We start from the raw sequence: 26,358 nt of genomic DNA, 5'->3' as shown, positions 1-26,358 counted from the left end.
CAGTTCTTTGCATTATGAAGATAACATATCTTAACAATTATTGAAGAGGAAGGGGACAAGGAAGAGGACACCTTTGGAGAGATGATGCTCAACCAGGCCACTATGCTATTGAATGTTGGTTAGGCAAAAAGAAGAATTGTGCCATTTTCAACAACCTAAACCAATTTTCAGAATGCCCCATAGTAAAAAAGTGACGAATTACAAGGACCAAACAAAGGAGCTAGGGTAATAAGAAAGAAACCATTGAATACACAAGGAGTAAGAAGATGCCAAAAACAAGAAAATTGGCAATCAAAAACATCTATAGGAGAAGACACCTCTAGAGAAGACTACCAAGGGGAACAAAAAACATTAAAATCCAGAAATAACAATACAAAAAACAAGAAAAATAGCACTGCGGTAATTAATTGCCAAGGAACTAATATTGCTAAGAATAAGAAACTCATGGAAACAAAAGATGATGATGATGATGATGATGATGAAGAGGAAGACTATTTCTTCCCTAACAAACAACAACATGATAGGATCATTGGAAATACAAAAACATTGATCAATCAACAACAAAATAAAGAAAAAAGTCATTTCTCAGAGGAAGAAGTCATCACGTTAAAGCAATTTACCACATTGGTACAATGGAGAAACCTCTTAGAAAAATCAGAACAATTTTCCAAATATTGGAACAAACAAACAAATACCTGGCCACATGTTTGGAGAGCAGCAAAAAAAGGGATTGAAAGAATAAACCATGGATGATTACAACACATATCAAACACTAGAAGGTCAAGTAAATAATGATATATCTGGGAGCAATTAATATGATAAAGGACATGGGAAAAACTAGGGAAGCCTAAATTGACTAATACCCCCTATCACATCAGCGTAGCTGATGGTTCATCTATGGAAACCATGGGCACTTGGAAGGATGTGGAAGAAAATGTCTTAGGAGTCAAATTGGCAATCAAATTGGATGAAGGAACCCTTTGGTACATTTAGAGCCCTCTTAGGATTGCAATGGTTTGTTAATGCTAATGGAATATTTGATTCAAGGAAAGAAGAATTATCTTTTGCAAATGACAATAAAGTAGTTCATATACCCTTAGAGTTGATACAAACAAATCTTATGTGGAAGAAAGTGCTTCGGAAGAAGATGATGAGGAGAATTCAAGGCTAATCTATTCCATTACTATGCTAGTACAATTGACATATTTGAGGAGCCAAATACTAAAGAAAAAAATGATTTGGAAAGTGAAGATGAAAGCATAGGTAATGACGAAGTGTTGAATGGTTGGATGTAGGAAGAACCAAATTGACATCTTGGAAGGTGTATCCCTTTAGAAGGGTATTTATTGTGTGCAAGCATTGCAAGAACATACCACAAAGTAATGCAATGAAGAAAATCCACCGCAAGGTACCACAAATGAAGAATTTCCATGACAAAGATTAGAAGGTGAAACAAAAGATAGTCTTGGTCTTGTTTCTGAGAGACCAAGATAGATAAACCACATTTAGAGAGTTGTATCACATATCAAGTTACCTATTTTTTTTCAAGATTTGGAGACATGTATGGGTACTTGAAAGATATGGAAATAACTTTTGATAAAGAGGACTTTTAGATTGCCACACTACAAAACACATCAGTCTACAACGTTGCATGTTGGTGGAAAACCCATTTGGACAACATTCGTTTGTGGCATGCTTTTAAAATCTTCATAAGAACACGATCTATACCAGAGAAAGAAGAATGACATGGTTCTTCTATATGATAGAAAGTTCAAAATGCAGTTAAAGTTAAAAGTAAAATGGCTAGGCCCATACTATATTGATGGTATTCTACAATCAGGAGTAGTAAAACATTGAGCACTAGATGGAGTAGATCTACAAAGCTATGTTAATGGAGCAAGCCTAAAGCATTACCATCAACATCTTGTAAATTAAAGTAAGCCATTCAATGTCTTGAGGACAAGACAAAGTTTTGAAATGGGGGATGATGTTGGCATGAAAACGGCAATGTAGAGGTACAATGCAAGAAATCCTACTACAAACCACCACATAAGGGTTCCAAAGCTCCAGAGTGATAGGACACCTCAAGGAAGAGATAGTCTTTAAGGGATGCGTCCCAAAAGGAGAATATATGTATAAGATAGAATAGAATGTAACATAGTAGAAGATAGTAGCGAAATATGTGATAGAATATCAGTGAACCACGGGGACGCGTCCCCCCCCTTTTTGGGCGCGTCCCCCCGTCAGAGACGTCTCGGGGATGGGGGGATGGGGACGCGACGTCCCCCGCTGTCCCTCCATCGCCACCCAAACGCCGCCGGGACGTGGAGACGTCCCCGCGTCTCCGCATCTCCCAGGGAGACGTGGAGACGCCTGGGCGTCTCCCCGTCCCTCAAGAGACGTCCAGGAGTCTCTCTAGGGACGGGGAGACGCCCAGGCGTCTCTCGCGTTCCCCCGCGAAAAAAGACAATTTTTTTATTTTTTTAAGTTTTTTTATAACATGTGCTTTTTTGGGGGGGTTAAAGGGTAACCCTAATTGGACGTGGGCCCCACCCTACCCCCCAAAACAACACAAAAGCATGTTTATTTTGGATTTCACTCTCATTTTGGAAAACTGATTTTTTTTCCAGCAACTTGAAGAGGAGGAAATACTTGAAGAAGATTGATTTAAGGGGTGAGAAAAGTGACTGCAAGCATGATAGGAGCTAGAAGAAGCAAGAAGAAGAGGAAGAAGAAGATTCTTCTACATTTTGGAGAGATTTTTCAAGCACAAGGTAGGGTTTTTCAACTTCTTCTTGTTTTTTTTTTGTTTTAGTTTCTGATTTTCATTGTTCTATGTCATTTTTGGTTTTTTTTTCCCTATTCATCTCAAGACTCAAAATGAGATTTGATGTTGAATCTTGAGGGCAAAATGATATTTTGAGATGAATAGGAAAAAAATTTAAAAATATATTGTTAAACAAGGCTGATTTTATTTTTATTTTTATTTTTATTTTGTGAAATGCAGTGTCAATTTGAAAATTTCACAATGAGCTCCCAAGGCACGAGTGAAGATAACATGGAAATCCATTCTCATAGTGAGACTGATTCAGAATATGAACCTGAAAATGAGGGGGGTGACCATGGGGTTGATCCTGGAGCCCAATCTAGTTCTATGGCAAGTGCACCAGCTAGTACAGGTTGCCCTTCAGAGTTGTTGGCACCATATGCTAGGGGTCATTTTGATCCTAAGTCTCCTCTAAAACAGTTTGCTTCACAAATATCAGTACAAGGCACTGCATCATATTCAAGTGGGGGAACAAGGAAGTGGAAGTGCAATATTTGTGACAGAGAATGGTTCGGTAGCATTAGCAGGGTGAAGGCACACTTTCTGTTTTGGAGAGGAAAAGGCGTGAAACATTGTAAGTTTTTGGAGGAACCCAAAAATATTCAGTACAAAATTGAGTTTAACAGGCTTTGGGGGGTTCCAGATGACACAAATATTTCAATGCCTACTACTTTGTCTGCTAGGGCATCACTTCACGACAGCCAGAATGTGCCAGTGCCACATACTTCTCATGCTTCGCAGGCGGGAGGAATGATGTTTGGATCTCCATCTACTTCCACTTCTACTGCTGCCAGGGCTGGGAAACGTAGGTTGCATACACCACAAAGCAACCCCATTGCTGATATGTTTAATGTGCAGCTGAGAGATGAGATAGATGTCCATTAGCAATTTCTTCTTTGCCAATGGCATTCCATTTCATGTTACACGGTCTCCTTATTATAGGAAGATGATGGATATGGTGGCCAAGCGAGGACCATCTTATGTGCCACCAGGGGAGACGAAAATGAGGACCTCGATCTTGGATAAAAGCTATTCCAAGATCAATATTTTGATGGAGAAGATGAAGGCATGTTGGGCGGCATCGGGGTGCAGCATAGTTATGGATGGGTGGACGAACATTAGCCATCGTCCACTCATCAATGTCATGGTCACATGTGTAGAGGGCCCATACTTCCTTAGAGCAGTTGATTGTACAAGGCATTGTAAAGATGCTGATTTCCAGTTTCAGGTCCTCAGGGAGGCTATTGAGGAGGTTAGGCCACAAAATGTGGTCCAAGTAGCGACAGATGCAGCCTATGTGTGTAGAGCAGCAGGGAGACTCGTTGAGGCAGCCTATAGACACATTTGGTGGACCCCATGTTGTGTGCATGCCATGAACAATGCACTCAAGGACATGGGGAAGATTGACTGGATTAGAGGAGTGGTCACCGATGCGAGAGATGTGCAGATGTTTATCTACAACCACCACACTTCACATGCACTCTTCAGGACCTTCGCGAAGAAGGAGTTCTTGAAACCAGTTGAGACTAGATATGCATCCTATTTCATTCTCTTGGAGAGAATGATTGAGTTGCAAGAGGCATTGCAACTCATGGTTATGACTAATGAGTGGAATAGGTGGGCTGAGGCCAAGACAGAGCAGGGGAGAAGGGTGAAGGAGATAGTGAAGAGTGATGTGTTTTGGACTGATGCGAAATACATTGTCTCCATCATTTCTCCAGTATTCCAGGTGATCAGATATGGGGATGGGGATGCACCTAACCTTGGAGAGGTGTATGAGTGCATTGACTCTATGCTTGACCAGATGAGGGCTGCTGTGCGAGTGAAGAACCCCTCTCTAGCATTCTACAATGAGCAAATCCGGCCTATCATTCAGAGTAGATGGGACAAGTTGAACACTCCTTTGCATATGGCTGCCTTTTCCTTGAATCCTAAGTGGTACAAGGCTAGACCGGGTAGAATGACACCGATTGAGGATGATGAGGTGAAGGCGGGTTTCTTTAGGTGCATAGAGAAGATGTTTGATTCCAGAGATGCCGGCACAATGCGCACTGAGTGGGGAAGATTTGCCACTCTTAGAGGTTATTCAGATGTGGCAAAGATGGATATAGACACTATGGCACAGGAGGACCCACTTTTGTGGTGGACTTGTCATGGCTCGAAATCTTTGACCACCACTCTAGCCATCCGTCTGCTATCCCAGGTTTCCAGTTCTTCAGCTGCTGAGAGGAACTGGTCTACATATAGCTTCATCCACTCTCTTAAGAGGAACAGACTTACCTCTAAGAGAGCAGAGAAGCTTGTGGCTGTACACAGTGCTTTGCGTCTCATTGACCGCAAGACACTTATGTACAAGGAGAGTCCAGCGGCACGATGGGATGTAGAGCCAGAGGAGCCTTCACAGATTGATGAGGATGATCCTACCACTTCAGATGCAGGGCTAGTTGGTGTGAGCTTGAGGGACCTTGATCCTCAGGAGTCCAGCAGTTCCAGTGAGGAGGAGTTCGCAGATGATTAGAGGCCTCCATTAGCTACAGTTTGAGTTTTCACTTTTCAGTTTTGTCATTTCGTATTTGACTCGTCTCTTTTGTAATGCTATTGCTACACGTATTTGTATTTGGCTACTCATTGTAATGATGAATCATGTAATCATCTTTATTATTATAGACTTTGCAATGGCATCAGATATTCATATTTTTCGTTTTCCTTTTTCGATATTCATATGATAGAAATGAGAAATCTCCAATTTGACAATTTCATTTGTCAAATTTTATTTACTTTTAGCAATTAGTTATGTATCACTAATCTAAGTAATCTTGGTATTTCCTATAGTTTCATTTGAAATCTAATTCTTATACTGTTATACATCTTTTCAAAACTAGTTTTTCAAGTACTATATGTATATATATGAGCACCACCACCCCGCCACCCCCCCGCCGTCCCCCCGCCGTCCCCAAATTTAGGCCCTTGGTCCCCCCGTCCTGGAAACGCGTCCCCCTCGTCCCCCCGTCCCCCCGTCCCCAACGCCCATGGAACACTGTAGAATATAGAGTAGAATATAGAAGAATAGATAAGGAAAGGACAAATATATGAATATATGATGTATAAGACATGTAATGGAATGATGAGAATGTAATATAAAGCATATTAACATACTGAAATTTATCAATAGTTATGTGCTTTGTTATGGATTGTTCATTGATTTTTGGTTCTGACTAATCTTGATATCTTGTTTGATTACACATCTAACTTAACCTCTAATTCCTCTTCTATTGAAAAGTCTGGGGTTTAAATACAACACATTTAGAATACCTAGGGCACAAAACTCTGTTCTGTGATCCCCCACTTTTCTTGCTAATAAGGATCACATAATCGACAAAGAATAAATTAACACTCACAACACATTGAAGAAAGAAACCATCCTCTACACAGGTATAATCACTAAGAAAACTAAAGCTCCTTAAAGTAGATAGTAAAGACGACTGGTGAGAGAGGACAACCTTGTTTAACTCCAGTAGTACTCTAGAAAAGTAGAGAACCCATGAGAAGTCTGAAAATGCAAAACTGTCTTGTAGAGCTACATGATGGTAGTGATGAGAGTATAAAATAGCACTATCCCACAATTTGTAAAACAAATGCCATGAGATGGTGTCCAAGATCTTAAAGTCTACCAAACAACAAAAGATTTCAGAAGACTAATGATGAGCCTCCTCAATGCTATTGGAGTGTGAAAATGCGGTCAATAGTTTGAAAATCTCTTTTGAAACGAGCTTGGCTCTTGGGCCTCAAATTCTTGCTCTCCTACACCTAAGAAAGCAACCTATCAAAAATTATGTCATAGATTATTGTTAAAGTATGTCCAATCATTTGTCCTATAATTATTTAGATTCAAGAAATTGTTAGATTTGTGAATGGGGTGGATAATATGTTTTGACCAAGTAGAAGGGAACTTCAAATGGATAACCTAATCAAACTATTATGGAATTGGGTAAGTGGGTGAATCCATGTCATATTTGAGAAACTCAACTTTAAGTCCTTCACAATCAGCCAATTTGCTGGAGTAAAGATTTGGGAAAACTATCCAAACATGGCCTAAAGAAAACAAATGATAGGAAAGAAGAGAGAAGATTGTACTGGTATGTTGATTGGAGGCACTTTAAGAGAATTAGCTTAGGAGATCCAAGAAGATGAGGCTATATAGACAATGGAGAAATTCCTTGGGAAGAGGGAATGCCAAAAGACTTTAGAGGAATGATGGAGGGTAGTGTTGATGTGTTTTTTGTACACATGTGAACACAAAATAAAATACCTAAAGGTACCTTATCCTCTCTTGAACAAAGTTCATGACTGCTGAAGATCTCGCCGAAGGATCAATCGAGGCAACTCCAAGGTTCTTGTATGTAGGTTCTCTATGTGTGGATAAGCTCTTCGTGGTATGATGTGATTTTGCTGGAATCTCAAGGGGACTTACATTTGACTGCCTGAGCGTTTGATTTGCTTTGGATATTGCTGGAACGTGAGATTTCTGAAGAGCACACGATTATACTGAGAGGGGGGGGGGGGGTGAATCAGTATAACAACCTTTTTCAATTTAATACTTTGTAATCAATTAAAATAAGCATGCATATGAACACAATAACACAAGATTTAAGTGGAAACTCAATGTGAGAGAAAACCACTAAAAATGTTTGCTATATATATATTTCTTTTACAATGTTTGTGAGCACCAACCCACTGGAAGCACCAACTCCCCAATCTGATTTTGTGAGCACCAACCCACCGGAAACCAACTCCCCAATCTGATTTTGTGAGCACCAACCCACCGGAAGCACCGACTCCCCAATCTGATTCTGTGAGCACCAACCCACTGCACTTAAATATTAAATTCCACCTTGACAATGTTGCTTCTTCAAGGGATGATGGACATTATTTCTTTCCTCAAATCTGATTTTATTTCTCTCCTTAATGTGTTCCTATCTGCTGTAAGAATGTTTACAAAACTTGTTTCATAGTTTGTATTAAGAAGCCTCTACAAATATGCGTTTAAATCTGTATAATCTTCTTCTATATCTGCTGCAATATACTCAGAAATCTGCTTCATCTTAATTTCTCATTCTGCTGTATATCTCTTCAAATTTCTACGCACTCATCCAAAATATATTCTTTTTATTTTATTCTTCACACACCACACATACACACAGCACACTACTCTCATTCCATTTTATATCTTTATATTATATTCTGAAAAAGTATGTATCACCACACCCTTTCATAGAAGGGTCGTGACTTTTCCATCGATTCCTAAACCGATTGGTTCAAGACTTTTATTGTTTTATCAAACCGATTTGTTTATTATCGGTTCAAGACTTCTATTGTTTAATTACTGATTACATTAAACTGATTTGTTTATTATCGGTTCAAGACTTTTATTAAAAACATTTCTTAATGCCGTCATTACTTCTCTAAACAAAGGCGCTACTCTTGTAATTAACTCTTCTATTTCTTGAATCGCTGACTTTCATATTTTTCTTTTGTCGACAATCTGTTGCTGTATGTTGTAATCAGATCACACTTAATGACAAAGTCTTTGTCCGACACATAGTCGTTGTCTATATTGCTTTTATTTAATCGCTCCAAAATGATAATATATATTGCTCCAATTTAATCACATTATTTGTTATTTCTCAATCCATCTATGTAATGCTGACCTGTATCATCTCTTGAATTTGAATTGTCTTGGTTTATTAATAAGTACCGTTCTTTAAAATGAATTTTCTGCCTTTATGATTGCTGTATGTTTATCCTAGCTGCAATGAAACATGACACTGCAATAGCTGTGGCTGTGATCATTTCTGTCTTTTTTCTTTATGGTCATTGCTGTCACGTTAATTTTACCATCACATTCTGAAACAACCTGCTTATGTTATTGAGCTTTCATCATTTCATTGCTTAGTAACCCACCATTCGGAAGATAAACATATCGCTGCCCTTTCTCTCTTAGTCGACCAAGCTGCTGCATTTGTAATATATTTTCAACACGTTTGCTTATGAATTGTCGTCCATAATCTTTTTCAGTATCTTAATTTCTTCTCAGACAAACAAATTGGTTTGTTTAACTTTGTGTATGAATTGCTGCATTCTAATCACGTGTTCTTGATTGTCGAGCATTATAATGTTTGATTTCCTTTCCGCTATATGGTGGGCCACCGGAACATCTTTATACTTGAGATAGTGATAACGCACTAAAGTTTTATTGCAAACTATATTATTTTTGCTGATATTATTTTTAATACTTTCAATAGCTATATTAAAGTGCGATGATAAAACTATGTAAGTTTTTAATAATTCCGCCGATCATATATCTCTATAAATCTGAGCCGCTACATATATTTTCAATATTACTTCCGCCATACTGTATCTGTATATTCTCCAAAAGATATATTTTAGAATAGGATTGGTATAGTGATGTCTTTGTGCTTTCTCAATCATGAAGACGGTGGCTTTTTGCATAGCATCTATTCCTCTACATAGCGTATATTGTAGGTTCGACTTGTAGGCTGTAGGTGTAGATGTGTATATATGTGCTGAGTCTTTAGTCTTTAATGACATCAATGACAATATTTCCATCAATTTCACTGGTCCTAGATTTTGAAAAAAGGAAAAAGGAGAAGGGTTGAAACGGGATCTATTTCTAATACTAAGAATGTAAGAGCAATGAATGACCTTTGACGAAATTCTAACTAAGTCTTGCTTTGACATCCCAGGACCATCTCCACAAGGTTAGTGCGATCTTCTGAGGAAAGCTTTATGATGTTTAGATCACCGCTATAGGCATGGACACCATTAGGCTGATGCATGTCAACGAAGAAGCGACAATTGAAGTTAAGCTTAAGCTGAATGATTCCAGTTGACAAGTCCTTTACAAGTCCTTTACAACAACATCTTGGCAACAATCTTTGCCTTCTCTTTCTATTCTACTCTAACTATTTCCTACTCTCTGACTATTCAGTACTATCTATTCTCTATTAACCAACTATTAACTATTAACTCGCTATTTTTTCTCTACAAATGATTAGCCAAGACTTTATATAGGGAGCCCTTTACAAACATATGACTTTGATTGAGTTAGAACCAATGGCTAGGATTACAAGATAGAAACCCTAATTAGGGTTTGTTACAACAAACTTCCTTAGCCAATTAGAAAATTACACTCCAAGGGTGAGGACCAATAGGGAGCAGGGGTAGGTGCCTCGAATTTGGTAAATTAGGGGTAAATTAGGTACATTGAATCTGGTCATGCTGAGGTGGACCAATCCAACCGGAGTAATGATGACTGGGAGGCCACCTTGTCTAATGCTTGTAACTTGGTTGATGTTCAATTTGATGAGGCTGAGAAGCGAACTTTAATTAACTCTTCTGAAACTATCTGCTTCTTCAATGTACCCTGGTACTGACCTTGGTTGATTCTCCTCTGTCTTTGATGTGTTTGATGAATGGAGTACCTCTCCTTGACTCCCATGTGTCTAATGAAGTTTCCTGATTGTCAAGTCATCCTTCTCTGGAAGTCCACCTCCGCCTGGGAGTGCTGGCAAAGCCTTTCTTGGTCATCTTCTGATTCCTTAGTGTGGCGAAGTGAAGGGCTTTGGAGATAGATGGCAATTCCTTGAACACCTTGAGTCTTCCAAAGCTTGTGGAACGTTCTTGACGATGATGGACTGGAAGTGGTCGTCCTTGATGATGCTAGACTGGAAGAAATCCTCTCCCTGGCCTGGTTTTCTCCATCTGCAAAATAAACCAAAAGGTGATTAAGTACATATGACATGTTCATTTCAACAAAGCATTTTCACCTTAAATCATCAACAAGAAGACTTTAAAATAAAGTTCGTTCAAAATCCTTCCCAGGGACAGGCCCTATAAGAATTTCGCCTTGGACCCTTTGGAAGGGTCAGGAGCGAAATTTGCTATTTTGCCCAATTTAGACCTCTTTTCAACATTATCTCACAACTAGCTCTTCGCATGGCCCAAACAAGGTGAAAAATGGAGTTTCCAAGGATTTCGCCCTGGACCCTTTGGAAGGGTCAGGAGTGATTTCCTTGATTTTGTCTTAATTGCCTCATTTTTTCACTCCAAAATCCTCTTAAAGGTGAGCATATGCGAGTTTTAGTTCAACAAAGCCTAGGGATTCAATTCTTTAGCTTCTAACATGGGCAAATTAGGCGATGATGAGAATTTCGCTCTGGACCCTTTGGAAGGGTCTGGAGCGAAATTCCTTCTTTAGGTCAAAACTCACCTTGTTTCATTGACAATCTCTTCTAAGGCAATCTCTAAGGTCCATTCACCTTGGTCACTGACTTGGCTCAACACTATCTTGAAGAAAACATGACATTTTGTGAATTTCGCTCTGGACCCTTTGGAAGGGTCAGGAGCGAAATTCACCTTTTAGGCTTAATTCTTCATCTTCTTCACTTCAACTCATCTTGCAAGGCTAAATAACCTTACTCAATCTCAACCATGCCCTAGGATTCAAAATCCTAACTTGACACAAGGAGGAAATAGTGGATTTGAAGAATTTCGCTCTAGACCCTTTGGAAGGGTCAGGAGTGAAATTCACAGTGTTCCACGGGCGTTGGGGACGGGGGGACGGGGGGACGCGTTTCCGGGACGAGGGGACCAAGGGCCTAAGTTTGGGGACGGCGGGGGGGACGGCGGCGGGGGGGGGTGGCGGAGTGGTGGTGCTGATATAGTTATACATGTACATATAGTACTTGAAAAACTAGTTTTGAAAAGATGTATGACAGTATTACAGTGTAAGAATTATATTTCAAATGAGACTATAGGAAATTTGAAATACTAAATCTAAATACCAAGATTTCTAAGTTGTGTTGTTATATGGAGCCTTATTAGACTCAGAGGTTAGATTTTCCCTACTTCTATCGGCGCGGTTTCCCCCTATATTTTTCAACGGGGGTTTGGGGGCAGCGCCCCTTGCGCATTCCCTGTCGCGATACAGGGCGGGGTCGAGGGGCAGCGCCCCGCGAGGCCAAAAATACTTTTATTATTTTCTAAAGGCGTCGGGTGTTATTTTTCTTTTGGCCCACGTCCAATTAGAGTTACCCCTTAACCCTCAAAAAACTTAAAAAGTCACTTTTAAAAAAAATTTTAATATTAAATATTGCATATACGTGGGGGCGACAGGAGACGTCTGGGCGTCTCCCCGTCCTTGGAGAGACGTCTGCACATCTCTCGAAGGACAGGGAGACGCCCAAACGTCTCCCAAGGAGACGTGGAGGCATCTCCATGTCTCTCTGGGAGATGCCCAGACGTCTCCCAAGGAGACATCTCCACGTCTCCCTGTCTCCTTGGGAGACGTGGGGACGTCTCCGCGTCCTGGCGGCGCTTGGGTGGCGGTGGCGGGACGGCGGGGGATGTCGCGTCCCCGTCCCCCCGTCCCCCCGTCCTCGAGATGTTTTTGACGGGGGGACGCGCCCAGAAAGGGGGGGGACGCGTCCCTGTGGAACACTAGAAATTCACCTTTTGCTTGTTTATCCTCACTCAATTCCATTCTTTTCACTTTGTTTCCTCTAGACTTCTCCTTTTGAATCCATTTCTCTACTTGGCAACATTTGCTTGATCCTCAAAAGCCTTGAAAAGGAAAATTCGCTCAAATCTAGCCAGGGACAGGACCTATCAAGAATTTCGCTCTAGACCCTTTAGAAGGGTCGGGAGCGAAATTCTTGTTTTAGCTCAAAATTTGCATTTTTGATGATCAAAAATCATTCAAGGGCAATCCAAAGAGCTTTTCTCACCTAGGCCTAGGCCTGACTTCACACAAATTTTGGAGAAAAAGATGGTCTTAGGGTTTTTCGCTCTGGACCCTTTGAAAGGGTCAGGAGCGAAAATCTTGTTTTGAGCTTATTCCTCAAGTCCAAAAGGCAAGAAAACACTTCTTCACACTCATCCAAGCTATAAAAACCCAAAGTTTGACTTGTCTTGCAAGGAAAGTAGGTGATTGTAGAATTTTCGCTCTGGACCCTTTGGAAGGGTCAGGAGCGAAAATCTTGGTCTTGCTCAATTCCTTCAAATTCATGGATCACTAGTAACTTGAAGTCATTCTTAGGGACATCTCCTTCTTGAATTTACCTTAGCCCACATTTGATCTAGCACAAAGTTAAGAGAAAAGAGTGGTTTTGAGAAAATTCGCTTTGGACCCTTTGCAAGGGTCAGGAGCGAATTTCTCATTCTTGACTTGATTCTTCATCCTTTCAATCTCATTCTTCATTACAAGATAAAATTTCATTGTTTTCACCCAAGGAACAAAGTTTTAAGCCTAGGCAAGGTTAAAAAAATAGGTTTGCAAGGAATTTCGTTCTGGACCCTTTGGAAGGGCAGGAGCGAAATTCAAGTCTTAGGCTAAAATACTTCACATCCTTACATCCCATCACTTCAAAACTAGAATGTAGGTCCAAACAAGGAAGGAAATGAGGTTTATGGGAAATTTCGCTCTGGACCCTTTGGAAGGGTCAAGAGCGAAATTTCCATTCTTGGACAAAATCCTCACTTTTCAATGCTTTCAAACATTCCCAAAGGCAAAAACATGTCCATTCTTCCTCTCAACATGCCTTGGATATTAAAATTTGATCAAACAAGGAAGGAAATGAGGTCTAGGTAGATTTTCGCTTTGGACCCTTTGGAAGGGTCAGGAGCGAAAATCATGTTTTGAGCTTGATTCTTGATTCTTCCAACTCCAATCCTCTTTGGGAGGCAAACATAGACCATTCTTCTAGCATCTCCACCAAGGTCCTGATCTTGTCTAAGGGAAAAAATGAGTGTTTTCAAGAATTTCGCTTTGGACCCTTTGGAAGGGTCAGGAGCGAAATTCACCATTTAGGCTAAAATCCTTCATTTCCTCCACCTCTAGTTATTCCCTTAGGCAAAAACATGTCAAACACTTCCATACATGCCTTAGAAACTAGGAATTTGGTCAAACAAAGAAGGAAATGAGTTCTAGGTAGATTTTCGCTCTGGACCCTTTGGAAGGGTCAGGAGCGAAAATCATGTTCTAGGCTTGATTTTTCATTTTTCAAACTTCAATCTTCTCTGGGAGGCAAACATAGATCATTCTTCACCTAAGGAACAAGGTTTGAAGCCCAAACAAGGGAGCAAATGAGGTTTATAATGAATTTCGCTCTGGACCCTTTGGAAGGGTCAGGAGCGAAATTCATACTTTGGGCAAAATATTCATCTTTCAAAGCGTCCAACTCCCTCTCAAGGCAAGAACATACCAATTCACCCTCCAACATGCCAACGCCTAGCCAAAACAAGGAAGAAAATAAGAGCTATAAGGATTTTCGCTCTGGACCCTTTAGAAGGGTCAGGAGCGAAAATCATGTTTTGAGCTTGATTCTTGATTTTTCCAACTCCAATCCTCTTTGGGAGGGAAAAATGAGTGTTTTCAAGAATTTCGCTCTGGACCCTTTGGAAGGGTCAGGAGCGAAATTCACCTTTTAGGCTAGAATCTTTCATCTTTTCCACCTTTACTCACTCCCTAAGGCTAGAACATACCAATTCTCCTCCAAACATGCCTTAGAAACTAGGAAATTGGTTTGGACAAAAAAGAAATTGAGGTCTTCAAGGATTTTCGATCTGGACCCTTTGGAAGGGTCAGGAGCGAAATCCTCACTCTTGGCTAGTTTCTCACTTTCTTTCATCTCATTCTCCTCCAAACTTGATCAATTCAACTTCCTTCTATCGCAATCCAGACAATCCATCATCCAACTGGGTCTAGGCAAGGTCAAACTAGGATTTTAAGGCCAAAGGAAGGCAAAATGGAAGATTTCGCTCTGGACCCTTTGGAAGGGTCAGGAGCGAAATTCTCCTTTTAGGTTGATTTTCATCATCCCAAGGTCTCAACCTCCTCTCTAAGGAAAACATGCATCAAAACCTTATCAACTATTCCTCAAAAGTCAACAATCTTGGTCATATCCTTGAGCAAAGTGGAGAAAAAGTGGATTTCGCTCTGGACCCTTTGGAAGGGTCAGGAGCGAAATTCATGTCTTGGGTCATAATCTTCATCCTTTAAATCTTTCAAACACTTCTTAGGCAAGAACATATCAAAACCTTCACCACATGTCTAAGGAACAAGACTTTTAGTGCAAACAAGGTGAAGAATAGGTGTCTTCTTGGAATTTCGCTTTGGACCCTTTGGAAGGGTCAGGAGCGAAAATCTTCCTTGGGCTCAAATCCTGACTTCATTTTCACATTTCTTCACTCCAAATAAGTGTTTTGCCTTCACAAATGCCTAGGAATGAGCTAGTTGATGACTTTGGGCAATGTAGAATGTCTTATGGAGAATTTCGCTCTGGACCCTTTGGAAGGGTCAGGAGCGAAAATTTGACGTTTTGGTCTCTCCGTTAGGATTCATGTATGGAATATAACATTTAAGTATAAGTGACATTTCCTTATATCTTTCTTCTTCTTATCTTTAAGTTATATTCCATATATACTGTCAGGATGTTTGAGAGTGGTTTCGGACCTCTAGGAGTTATAATGCAAAATCTAGTTTTTGGAGGATTCGTCAATTTTCCTGACTTGGTCAAATTTCAGGATCAGGAAGACATTCCAGACTTAGCCAAATTTCAGGGCATTTGAAGATCAGGATGACATTCCAGACTTCATCACTCACCAACTTGACCTAGCTCAGACCTTCAAGGATGATACTCACTCACCAAGCAAGACACAATTAGCAACAAGAGCAAAACCAGGCCCTAAGGAAGACTTCTCAAAGAAACCCTAATTCTGGGCCCCCGTAGACTCACCCTGGCTCAAGCAAAGCCTGCCATCCTAGTGATCCCCCTAGCGACACTCAAAATGCAAAGGCTAATAGACAAAACCCTAAAAAACCTAGAAACAAACCCCAAAAAGCAAAAAAGTAGGGGTCCCCATTTGCAATGGGGCGATGTGTGAATACGTCACAACAGGTAGCAAGAAGCTTGTTTTTCCTTGATGCAAGAAACTCACATGTCTTATGCTGAAGGACACAATGATCATTTCCATGGGTAGTAAAAATGGAGGGTTGTGGACAATGATAAATTGAAGCGTTTGATGCATGGATTTACATTCATTGTCAAACCAATGGTTCATCAAGTTAAAATCATGTAGGTGGGGTGGAGTAGAATGGTAAACCATGTGGGAAAGAGTCAAGGGCAGCCTCCTAGAAGAGTATTATAGATAAACTCATAAAGGTAACAATAGTGGAGGGGTGGAAGGGAGTAGAGGCTAGACATATGCTAGGAAAGTAAAAAAGGAGTTATTATCATCAAAACATATCATGGTATGACAAGTATTGTTGACTTAAATAGGGCAAAGGGGAGAGGGTAGGTAGTAGAAGAAGGGTGAGGAGTGGAGGGGGTTGAGATGAGGCACAAAGGTATTGAATATGAGAGATGAAAGATCTGCTAGTGAGAACATAATCAACAATGCTAGCACCATCTCCATGATGGAAGCAAGTAAATCAATGAGAACGAGGAAAATAAGAGAGCCCATTAAGAATATGGACTTGGAGATTATCCCAGTCATAGGTGGTGAAAGGACTATTGCCATAAATCAAAGTCCTCAACAAGCCAAACTCATCCACATCTAACTTCCAAAGACAAAGTTTATCATTGGCTAGATTGTGAATGGGCATCTGGTGGGTCATGGTACATGCATAGTTATAAATTTGAACACCCAAGGAGTAGTGATGAATTTTTGAATAAAGATCAAAGGAAGGATCTCCTTCAATTTGAACACCATAGTTAGAAAAGAAAAGCATGAATTAACATGTAGCGATGAAAATTTCCCAAAGTGGGAGCATGTCCCTTTGAACTTGGAACAACATATATCTATAATTATATTTAGAGAGCAACAAAAATACTAGAACATAGTTGTTATAGAAAAAACAAGCTACCCCACCTAAACTACAAACACCCCCAATCTAGAGGCTCATCTCGAAAGATAGAGGTCAAAATGTAACCTATGATGGGAGGAAGAGCTTGCTTGTCTCTCACAAGTCTTAGTAAGAAGATGATATTTCATGAAGACATAGCAACTTGAAAGGCACGTGAAGAAGACCATAGAGAATCATTACAATTCAAATGGACATTCAAGACATCATCTTGACCAACTGAGACTCAGGAACATTTCTTAGTAGATAGTCTAGGATGTGTTAGCACTCATGAGGTAGGGAGACATGAATAATAGCCTTGTAGTCTATACTCTATAATAACAACATAGTTGTTCTCTTTATTTGTAGCAACAACCAGTACACAAGCCTTACGAAGCTTCTCCACCTAAAGTTGTGTGAGATCTTCATCTAGAAGAAATCAGGGGAGAAAGAAATGTTTTTAGCTCTAAGGACTCATAAATGCTCTTTTTTAACCATAATCTAATTGCAATGATGTTATTTGGAGTAGACCAAGATTTGTCGAGGGAGATGTCTTGCAGACCAATATAATACTGGAGGTAGGGAGACATGAATAATAGCCTTATAGTCTATACTCTATAATAACAACACACTTGTTCTCTTTATTTGTAGCAACAACCAGTACACAAGCCTTACGAAGCTTCTCCACCTAAAGTTGTGTGAGATCTTCATCTAGAAGAAATCAGGGGAGAAAGAAATGTTTTTAGCTGTAAGGACTCATAAATGCTCTTTTTTAACTAGAATCTAATTGCAATGATGTTATTTTATAGTAGACCAAGATTTGTCGAGGGAGATGTCTTGCAGACCAATATAACACTGGATGGTGTGAGCATCTTTTAGGGGTTTAGGTTGCTTAGGAAGTCAATATTCTAAAGTTAAGTGCCATGGCAAGCTTAGCTTTCACCTTATCAAATTTGGCTTGAACACCCATTGCAATAATAGGAGGGTGGTTCTTAACACCGTTAAATCATTTGAACTCACAATGTTCTTCCACCTATTTCTTGATGGACTATTGATGCATTGTTGTTTCTTCCTTAAGTTTTCACATTGAAGCAACAACTCCAATTTCTTGTTTTAAAAAATCATTACTTGAAAGTCATACCCTTTACAATGTTTATAATAACTGAGTTTTAATCACAAAAAATACTCGAGTAATTTCAATAATAGATTTTCATTTATCTTTGTAATAAACAATAATTGACTCAAACTAATCACATTTATATAATCCCTTTGTTTGGGGAAAATGATCATCTAACAAAAAGTCTAACTGGACTTCAAGTCCCAGTGTGCTGAAACAAATGCCTTGTATTTGATATCATTTCCTAATTTCTTTCTCAATGGAAATTACTAAATTGTTAATATATCGTATGATTGAATGAGGCCTTAATAAGTCTCATTTTTGCTACTTCTAACCCAAGATGGGGGTATCCATCATTTCTTAAATATTCTTTATGTTGTACAAGTAATGTGCTTATTTACCATAAGGATGACCATATAGAATTGATGCTTAAATAGGTCCAACTCAAAGCATGGTTCCCTATCACTGTTAGAAAATTGACTTCAAATTATGCATTTGTGGTATTAAAATATTGTCAGGAACAATCCAACTTAAACTTGGTAAATGATTGTTCAAATTCTTCTTAATTTAAAAGCTTGTTTTGTTGCAAATAAACAATGTAATTGGTAGCTTTAGTGATGCCAGATTCAAAGAGGAAAAGTCAGTATATTTCAAATTTTCAAACTATGTAGATTTGTTGGAAACTTGGGTCGTTGTGTTGTGTTGTCATTGATGTCAACCTGTCTTGTGTTGTCATTGATGTCACTATGTGTTGCAGATGGTTTAGAAGTGAGTGTTCTATTCGTGTGGTCTGGTGAAGATGTTGAGGTGTTTTAGGAAGGTTGGTGTTGTGGAAGTTTCAATATGTAGGAAACAGTATTAATGCAGGAAAGAGTTTTTAACGTCTCAATGGAATGTGAAGATTATGTGTTGTAGCTTTGGATGTAATGTTTATGATCTGTGTATGTTGTACTATTAGGTTTGCAAGTCCTCTGTTGCTCAAATGGTAGAGTTGGTTGTTATTGTGTTTGACAGTGAGGGTGTTTGTCAGAACTAGTCCAAAGAATGCTTGGTGGCTTTTGGATATGTGGATTCAAGTGCTGCAATTTGGAGGACATGTTTCTTTGGTTTGTGTAGTGTTCAAGCTCAGTTTTCCAGTGATGGTTTGATTGGAATGTGAAGTTATGATGTATAGAGGTTAGTGTTGTCAGCTAGTCTGGTTTCCGGTTGACTGTGGAGGTGTATCCTACTTGGATCATATTATTTTTGTCCAGTTTTGCTTTGGAGAATGAATTTAGTTAGTGTTTTGTGTCTCACCGTGGTGTGTGGAGATTTGTGTTGTGTAATTTGCATTGGAGGATAGTTTTGGATCGACTGGTTAACGTGCTTTAATGTTTATCTACACCTTTCATTTGATGCCAACCTTGGAGGATGTGTTAGCGTGACAGGAATGGATATTTTAGGTCCGGTGGTCAAATTTATGTAATATTGTTTATTTTGTCTGTGGCCGACCTAGTCAAGGGTTCTAATGAATAATCTTGTATATAAAGGAGCATGGATGTGTGCATGATGGTATGCTTGTGTGTGAATTGACAAGTAATGAGCGTGAATGATTTGCTAGCAGATTTGATGTTGGAGATGTGTGAAAGTCAGTTGTGAAGAGCGTGGATGATGATATCTTCAATGTGATAGTGTTTGAAGTCAAATGTGTTTCCCATGATCTTGGTCGCTTGACACGGTGGTTCAATGACAATTTCATGATCAGGAGATCTTGTTATTCTCAATTCAACTATTCCTTTCCCTGCCAGAAGACAGTGAGTCTCTTGGTAGCTTTCTATATCTTACCCTGAGACAATGTGTCTCAATCCTACAAGTCATTTGTATCTTGCCCTAAAGTTGTGTGCCTTAGTTCTGCAAGTCCTCTCAGGAGCAGTGGGTTTTGAAGGCAACATTCTAATAAGTTATATTCATAGCGTGTGTGATTTTCACCATGGTTTTTCCCTGCTTAGGGTTTTCCATATAAATTTGGTGTTCATGTGTTTGTTGTGCGTTGTGCTTTCATGTTTTATTACTGCTGTAATTATATGGTTATGGTTTGAAGCTTAAAGATCAGAGATTAAGTATTTTGAGGCCCAAATTGATTCATCTCCCCACTCTTAGACTTGTGGTGTGTTCAACAAGATTAATAAAGTTACTACTTGTGAAACTTTATAGATATTGTCCAAGAAACTTGAAGCATAAGTGTCAGTTTTATTGGGCTGACTATCCAAGGAATATAATTTTTCTGAAAACTGATTGACACCATCACCTCTTGTTGAAAATCAAAGACATAAAGAGGCTGTATTCAATCACAAGGTTAATGAAGAGGAGCTTCTGGCCACGACTTTTACAAGAGACTGTTATATTAGATTTTGTGAATAACGTGTGTTGCAGGTGTAGTGATTTTTGCAGTGTTCCACGGAAACGCATTCCCCCCCCTCAGGCCCAAGTCCCCCCGTCCCCGAAACCTGTCCCCAAATTTTTTTCCCTTTGTCCCCCCCTCCCCACTCCTCGAAGCCCGTCCCCGCATCCCCCCGTCTCCCTGTCCCCAACGGCCGTGGAACAATGGATTTTTGTCAATGGGATTCCCTGTTGGACCGTGCTTTTCAACACTCCCCATTTCCTTTGCAAAGCTTTCTCTGTGTTGCTTGATCAACCGAAAATAAATTAACTAGCATCCCTTAGTTTATCTTGGAAGTTGAATGCATTAGCTGTCACTGCAAAGACGAAAGCGAATAAGTTTAACCTGTTTAGATTAATGAAATTAATACATAAGGAATTTCCTAATTGTTTAAAAAATAAGATTGTTAATTTCAAATAAGGAAATTAGAAATCTAAAGAAGACTAACAAGTGTAGAAATGAAATAGATTTCGTTGAAGAAATAAAGTTAGATCCAATAAAGACATCTTATACTACAAGGCTTAGGAGAAGACAGTAAATGAAAGGAATTTAACAAGACATTATGTGAAGTTCTCTTTTTAATGTCCAATTCCATTATATGTTCTTTTTGTGAACTGCCTGTATGCTGCCAGTGGGTGGATTGGGCTTTTCTAAATGAAGAGAGCTATTCCCACCAGGCACATGTTATTTGGCTATATTTTTGAACTTGGGGATTGCATATAAATAGTTTTTGTTCAGATCCTTTCCATTCAAATTGTCATTGTTGTACTAAAGATATCAATTAATGTTTGGAAGTTACAATATATTATCTCTTTGTTTGACTTTGCAGTTTATTAAGGAAGTCATTGCAAAGAGTGGCTCTACAGACCTTAAAGAACTGGAGAAGAAGATCATGGAAATGAGAATCCTTGAAAACGAAGACTTTCCAGAATCAGTGGTGCCAGTATTTGCTGACCTATGGAAAGCAGAGGAAGAAGCTGCTCTCAAGGAAAAAGCTGCTAAAGAAGCTAAGCTCAAGGAAAAAGCTGCTAAAGAAGCTGCTCTCAAGGAAAAAGCTGCTAAAGAAGCTAAGCTCAAGGGAAAAGCTGCTCTCAAGGAAAAAGCTGCTAAAGATGCTAAGCTCAAAATAGACAATGAAGTAAAGGAGTCTAAGAACACTTTTGAAGATGTGGTTGTCAAACCACCTAAATTAGTGCGCATGGCTAATTTATGTGTTATTGCTGGCCATGCTGTTAATGGAGTTGCTGAAATCCACAGTGAAATTGTGAAGGAAGAGGTCTTCAATAACTTTTACCAGGTACTGTTTGTTTTTGGTCCCTGCTTCTTTTGTTATGTTCTTAATTTAGAGATGGTGCATGTAGAGCTAGTTTAGTCTAATCTGGTCCAACTGATCTCATAATTTCCACAGGAAAGGATATCCGTATCACTTTTGAATTTTTTATTGTTATTTCTATATTATTGTGAATGTATCCACAAGTTTGAAGTTGTATAGGCAGCTTTAATAGGTAGATATTTATAATGAACAAAATTCTTGACAAGAGATATGCAGCTATATTTTATTGAAGCTTGTAATTTTACAGAACAACGTTTACATTGAAAATAATCACAAGACCAAGGGAACACAAAGCACACAAGCACCTCTAAGAATATTGCAATGATTTTTCAAAAAATTTCAATCATGGTAGCCATGTAAGTAAAAATGACACTGAAAATCCGTAATAAACAAATCTACAAATACTTTTTAGGGCATTAGTGAAAAACTTATTTAACTCTAAAAACTAGATGGTGCTTGTAGGTAAACGGAGATGATAATTGTATAGATAAATAATAGCTACTAAATGAATAAATTGTGAATGGATTTTTTTTTATTTTTGAAGAAATAAAAGATCATGGCCATTTTGTTGGCAGGATCCAGGTTCTTTTGAACCATAATCTTTGAATTAGAAAGGACAAAAAATTCATTCGGTTATAACCCCATTTTTTCTTCCATGCTATTTCTGATCTAATTACTCTTTTCTTGTTTCAATAGCAGATGTACTGGTGTTATATAGACATAAAATTTATAGTATATGGCTCATTTTGAAATGTTTTGGTGCTAGATGTGGCCTGAGAAATTCCAAAACAAGACCAATGGGGTGACTCCCAGGAGATGGATTCGATTTTGCAACCCAGATTTGAGTAAACTTCTCACTAAGTGGCTTGGAACAGAAGATTGGGTTCTTCAAACTGAACGATTAGCAGAACTGTGTAAGGTGAAATGCATTTTGTATTTTCAAATTTCCTAATCAATTAGCATGCATTCAATACGAATAGAAATTCCTTACCTTGATTTTGTCACTGATTATTGGCTCTTTCTGCAGTTTGCTGACAACAGAGATTTACATAAAGAGTGGAGGGCTGCAAAAAGAGCCAACAAAATCAAGCTTGTCTCATACATTAAAGAGAAAACTGGATATGCAATCAATCCAGATGCTATGTTTGATATACAGGTACATTCTCAAAATCAAGGAGTGTTCTTGTTCAAGAGCCTATAGTGAATGGTAGACATAATTTTTCCACTGTCCATAATGATGATTTAGAGTGCTTTTGGGATGCAAATCACTTACGCAGTTAAATCCCCGAAGTGCTCTAGATCACCTATAATGAAGTCACAAAACACATTATAAGTCATTTTGTGGCATGAAAATTAATTTTTCTCTGCAGGTTAAACGTATCCACGAGTACAAGCGGCAGCTATTGAATATTTTGGGAATAGTATATCGGTACAAGAAGATGAAGGAAATGAGTCCAGAGGATAGGAAAGAAAAATTTGTCCCTCGTGTATGCATATTTGGAGGCAAAGCATTTGCAACATATGTGCAAGCAAAAAGGATAGTGAAACTAATTACTGATGTGGGAGCTACAATAAATCGTGACTCTGAGATAGGAGATTTGCTGAAGGTCTTTAACTGTGCCCCTTTATCTGATGTATCTGGATCATTTATTTCTTGATTTCATTTATAAGAATAATTGAAGTCTTTATTCCACCTGCTTTATGGCACCACCTGTTTGGTTCATTTATCAATGTCTTTACCAGTGTCTGACTCTTTTCAAGTCTATAGTTGATTGAATATTTAAAAATCCGAAGAATTATAAGGAGGATTACATCCAGACTGCTTGATTCCTGCATCTTTTACCATTGCACAGTTCATGCTTACCAATTTCTAGGAATAATTTGATGTTTGGATCATGCTTTCTGAATTGAACACATTTGTTTCAAATCTGTCTAGATCTGGATTTTTTGGACCAGCTAAGTTTGTCCAATTCAGTCCAGAATTTTCAATTCCTATAGAAATTTTGCAATTTTAATTCTGAAACTTCTGGATTTCCAACTTGTTTTGATCTCTTGAACAAATCAATTTTTTTGGACCTGGTAAGTGGTAACTATGGTTTGGAAGCTTTGACGTTCTGGTTATGCTACAAAGTTTAGTTGATAATACCCCACTTTGCAATTATATTCTCTTTGTTTCTTTATTGGCCCAACTCCAAAAGTGGTTTGGTCAACACACCTCAAACTACTTGTCATGGAATTGCCCTAATATGGAAAGGATCTCAGTGTTCTAAGGAATTGTTGTCTTAAAGATAAACATCCTTGACAATGTGCTTACTTGGCTTACAAAACAATTTTAACACCATTTTTTTGCCATCTATAACAAAGGTTGGTTCTGTCATGATGGAAATGTCTGATTCTACTGGCTGTCTGTACTTTTGGAGATTAAAACAATAAAAGGTGTATGTTTGCATCTATGATTGACATTAAGTTGCCATTTTGTTGTGATGTTGTTGGATTGGGGTAGTTTTTAAAAATGGTTTTCCTGCATTCTCCATGCTACAACAATTTCTAACTGATTTGGAAAGTAGATCATAAATTAAATTTCATTTCTTATTTCAGGTTATTTTTGTACCAGATTACAATGTAAGTGTTGCAGAAATGCTAATTCCTGCTAGTGAACTCTCCCAACACATCAGGTATATTGAGTTAAATACATTTTTTCTGCCATTTTTGTACTGCATGTAAGCTTCTCATAACCCATGATTTATTTTCAGCAAATAAAGATCTTGACTATTTTTTTAAACATTTTACAGTACTGCTGGAATGGAAGCCAGTGGAACCAGTAACATGAAATTTTCTATGAATGGATGTGTCTTAATTGGGACATTGGATGGTGCCAATGTTGAAATACGTGAAGAAGTTGGAGAAGAAAACTTCTTTCTGTTTGGTGCGAAGGCTCATGAAATTGCTGGGTTGAGAAAAGAGAGAGCAGAGGACAAGGTATATGTTCTTCCAGCTCCTCGAGCCTTCAAAGTTTATTCAACTAAGTAATGTAATGCATTTAAATTTTACTTTTGATTCTAACTCACATTCACGTTTCTTCAATATTTGTTCATGTTTTAAACTCTAAAGTAAGGAAAACTTTGCTGGATTTTTGGGCACTTAAATGTGATTTTTTTTCTTTTCCAAAGACACTGTTGAGTGAGTACGATATTTGTGTTCCTCAAGGTTGATATGCTTCTGTAATTGACTGGAATTTAGATATTTAATGAATCTGTTAATGCAGTTCAAGCCAGATCCAAGATTTGAAGAGGCCAAAGATTTCATTAGGAGCGGGGTGTTTGGAAAATATGACTACGGGTCTTTGCTTGGCTCTCTTGAAGGGAATGAGGGCTATGGCCGTGGTGACTATTTTCTTGTTGGCAAGGACTTTCCAGAATATATTGAATGTCAAGAAAAAGTGGATGAAGCATACAAGGATCAAGAGGTAAAATGAAATTCTGTGCCTAACTTCTTTCCATCACTTATACAGTTAAATAATCTTTCCATAGGATAATTTGAGGAACCTGAATTGAGTGAAGATGTGTTGCTTGACTCTGTATGACATGTGCCTATTTCATGCAGAAATGGACAAAGATGTCCATCCTTAATACAGCTGGTTCATACAAATTCAGCAGTGACAGAACTATACATGAATATGCGAAGGATATATGGGAGATCAAGCCAGTCAAAATAAGCTAGAAACTCCCTTTTTTTTCTTAAGTTTTCTTGTCCAATATAGTCAATGACACCAAAGACTAGTACTTTTGTGCCAACCTAAATGAGGCTTACGACATGTGAATAGTCTAGCAATTGCTGAAGTTATCAGATGCTAGGTGTTTTCAAAGCATTGCATGGTTTTATTGACTCCAATGCAATGCTGCTCCTCCAGAATTACTGCAGGTTTAGCAAAGAAATAAACATGTAATTAGACTTGTGAATAAAGGGAGCTCTTAGATTTATACTAGTTATAAAATAAATCTTATTGTTAATATGCAATTATCCTGTTTTTCATTTCTTCGGAAGCACTTGACATTTTTTATGAATCTTATTAATGCAACCAGAAATGTTAAGCTATTCGTCTCAAATGGTGCATTGGATAGTAGCATTGAAGTGTACAAGTACTCATGACAAATTGATGCCTATTTTTCAAATATGTAGGTTTTGTTTCAATATCTTTCTAAGTAGTTTGAAGGAAATGGGGCATCCCAGAATGACCATCTGAGATCAGTATGCGCATCCAGTATCTATTGTTTCTTCACAAACAAATGACAATATGCTTGTATAAACACAGACTACTATGTCATAAAGTGGAATCAGGCACAATCTATTTCTCACGATTAAACTTTAGAGGAGAGTGATTTCAATTTTAGATCTTTGCCAAATCAAGCAATTTCAACAACATGCATACGTTTAGATTTACAATTGCATAATTATAAAACAAAAAGACATAAGATAGAAGATAGAACACACAAATGTATGTAGAGAAAGCACTTTCGAGTAAAATAACCCCACACTAAAAAACTAGAGAGCCATTGTATCATTTAGTAACAAAGAAGTACAACTACAATACAATATTCATGTTCTAGGCCTTTACATGGGGATTTACATCCTGCTCCATCCTAGAGAAAATCTCCTCTGAAAATGAACTCCTCTCTCTTACAACTCCTCTAGCAACACTTGTATTTATGGAGTTTACAATGCAAAAAGTAGTAGCTTTTCA

The 26,358-nt window shown here is 38.5% G+C and overlaps 1 protein-coding gene across 1 annotated transcript in view; it reads left to right on the top strand.

Moving 5' to 3' along the window:
- LOC131067995 (alpha-1,4 glucan phosphorylase L isozyme, chloroplastic/amyloplastic) overlaps positions 1 to 25,649 on the top strand; it is a 94,458-nt gene extending 68,809 nt beyond the window's left edge. The window contains exons 8-15 of the mRNA XM_058003178.2: positions 21,114 to 21,581; positions 22,384 to 22,536; positions 22,645 to 22,773; positions 22,988 to 23,224; positions 24,216 to 24,292; positions 24,410 to 24,596; positions 24,883 to 25,083; positions 25,221 to 25,649. Of these exons, the coding sequence (XP_057859161.2) occupies positions 21,114 to 21,581; positions 22,384 to 22,536; positions 22,645 to 22,773; positions 22,988 to 23,224; positions 24,216 to 24,292; positions 24,410 to 24,596; positions 24,883 to 25,083; positions 25,221 to 25,337 (1,569 nt within the window). The 3' untranslated portion in view covers positions 25,338 to 25,649. The remainder of the gene's footprint in view (positions 1 to 21,113; positions 21,582 to 22,383; positions 22,537 to 22,644; positions 22,774 to 22,987; positions 23,225 to 24,215; positions 24,293 to 24,409; positions 24,597 to 24,882; positions 25,084 to 25,220) is intronic.
- The last annotated feature ends 709 nt before the right edge of the window (positions 25,650 to 26,358 follow it).

This window comes from Cryptomeria japonica, chromosome 6, assembly GCF_030272615.1.
Source record: "Cryptomeria japonica chromosome 6, Sugi_1.0, whole genome shotgun sequence".
NCBI classification, from domain to species: Eukaryota; Viridiplantae; Streptophyta; class Pinopsida; order Cupressales; family Cupressaceae; genus Cryptomeria; species Cryptomeria japonica.
This window is presented reverse-complemented; position numbering and strand designations above follow the sequence as displayed.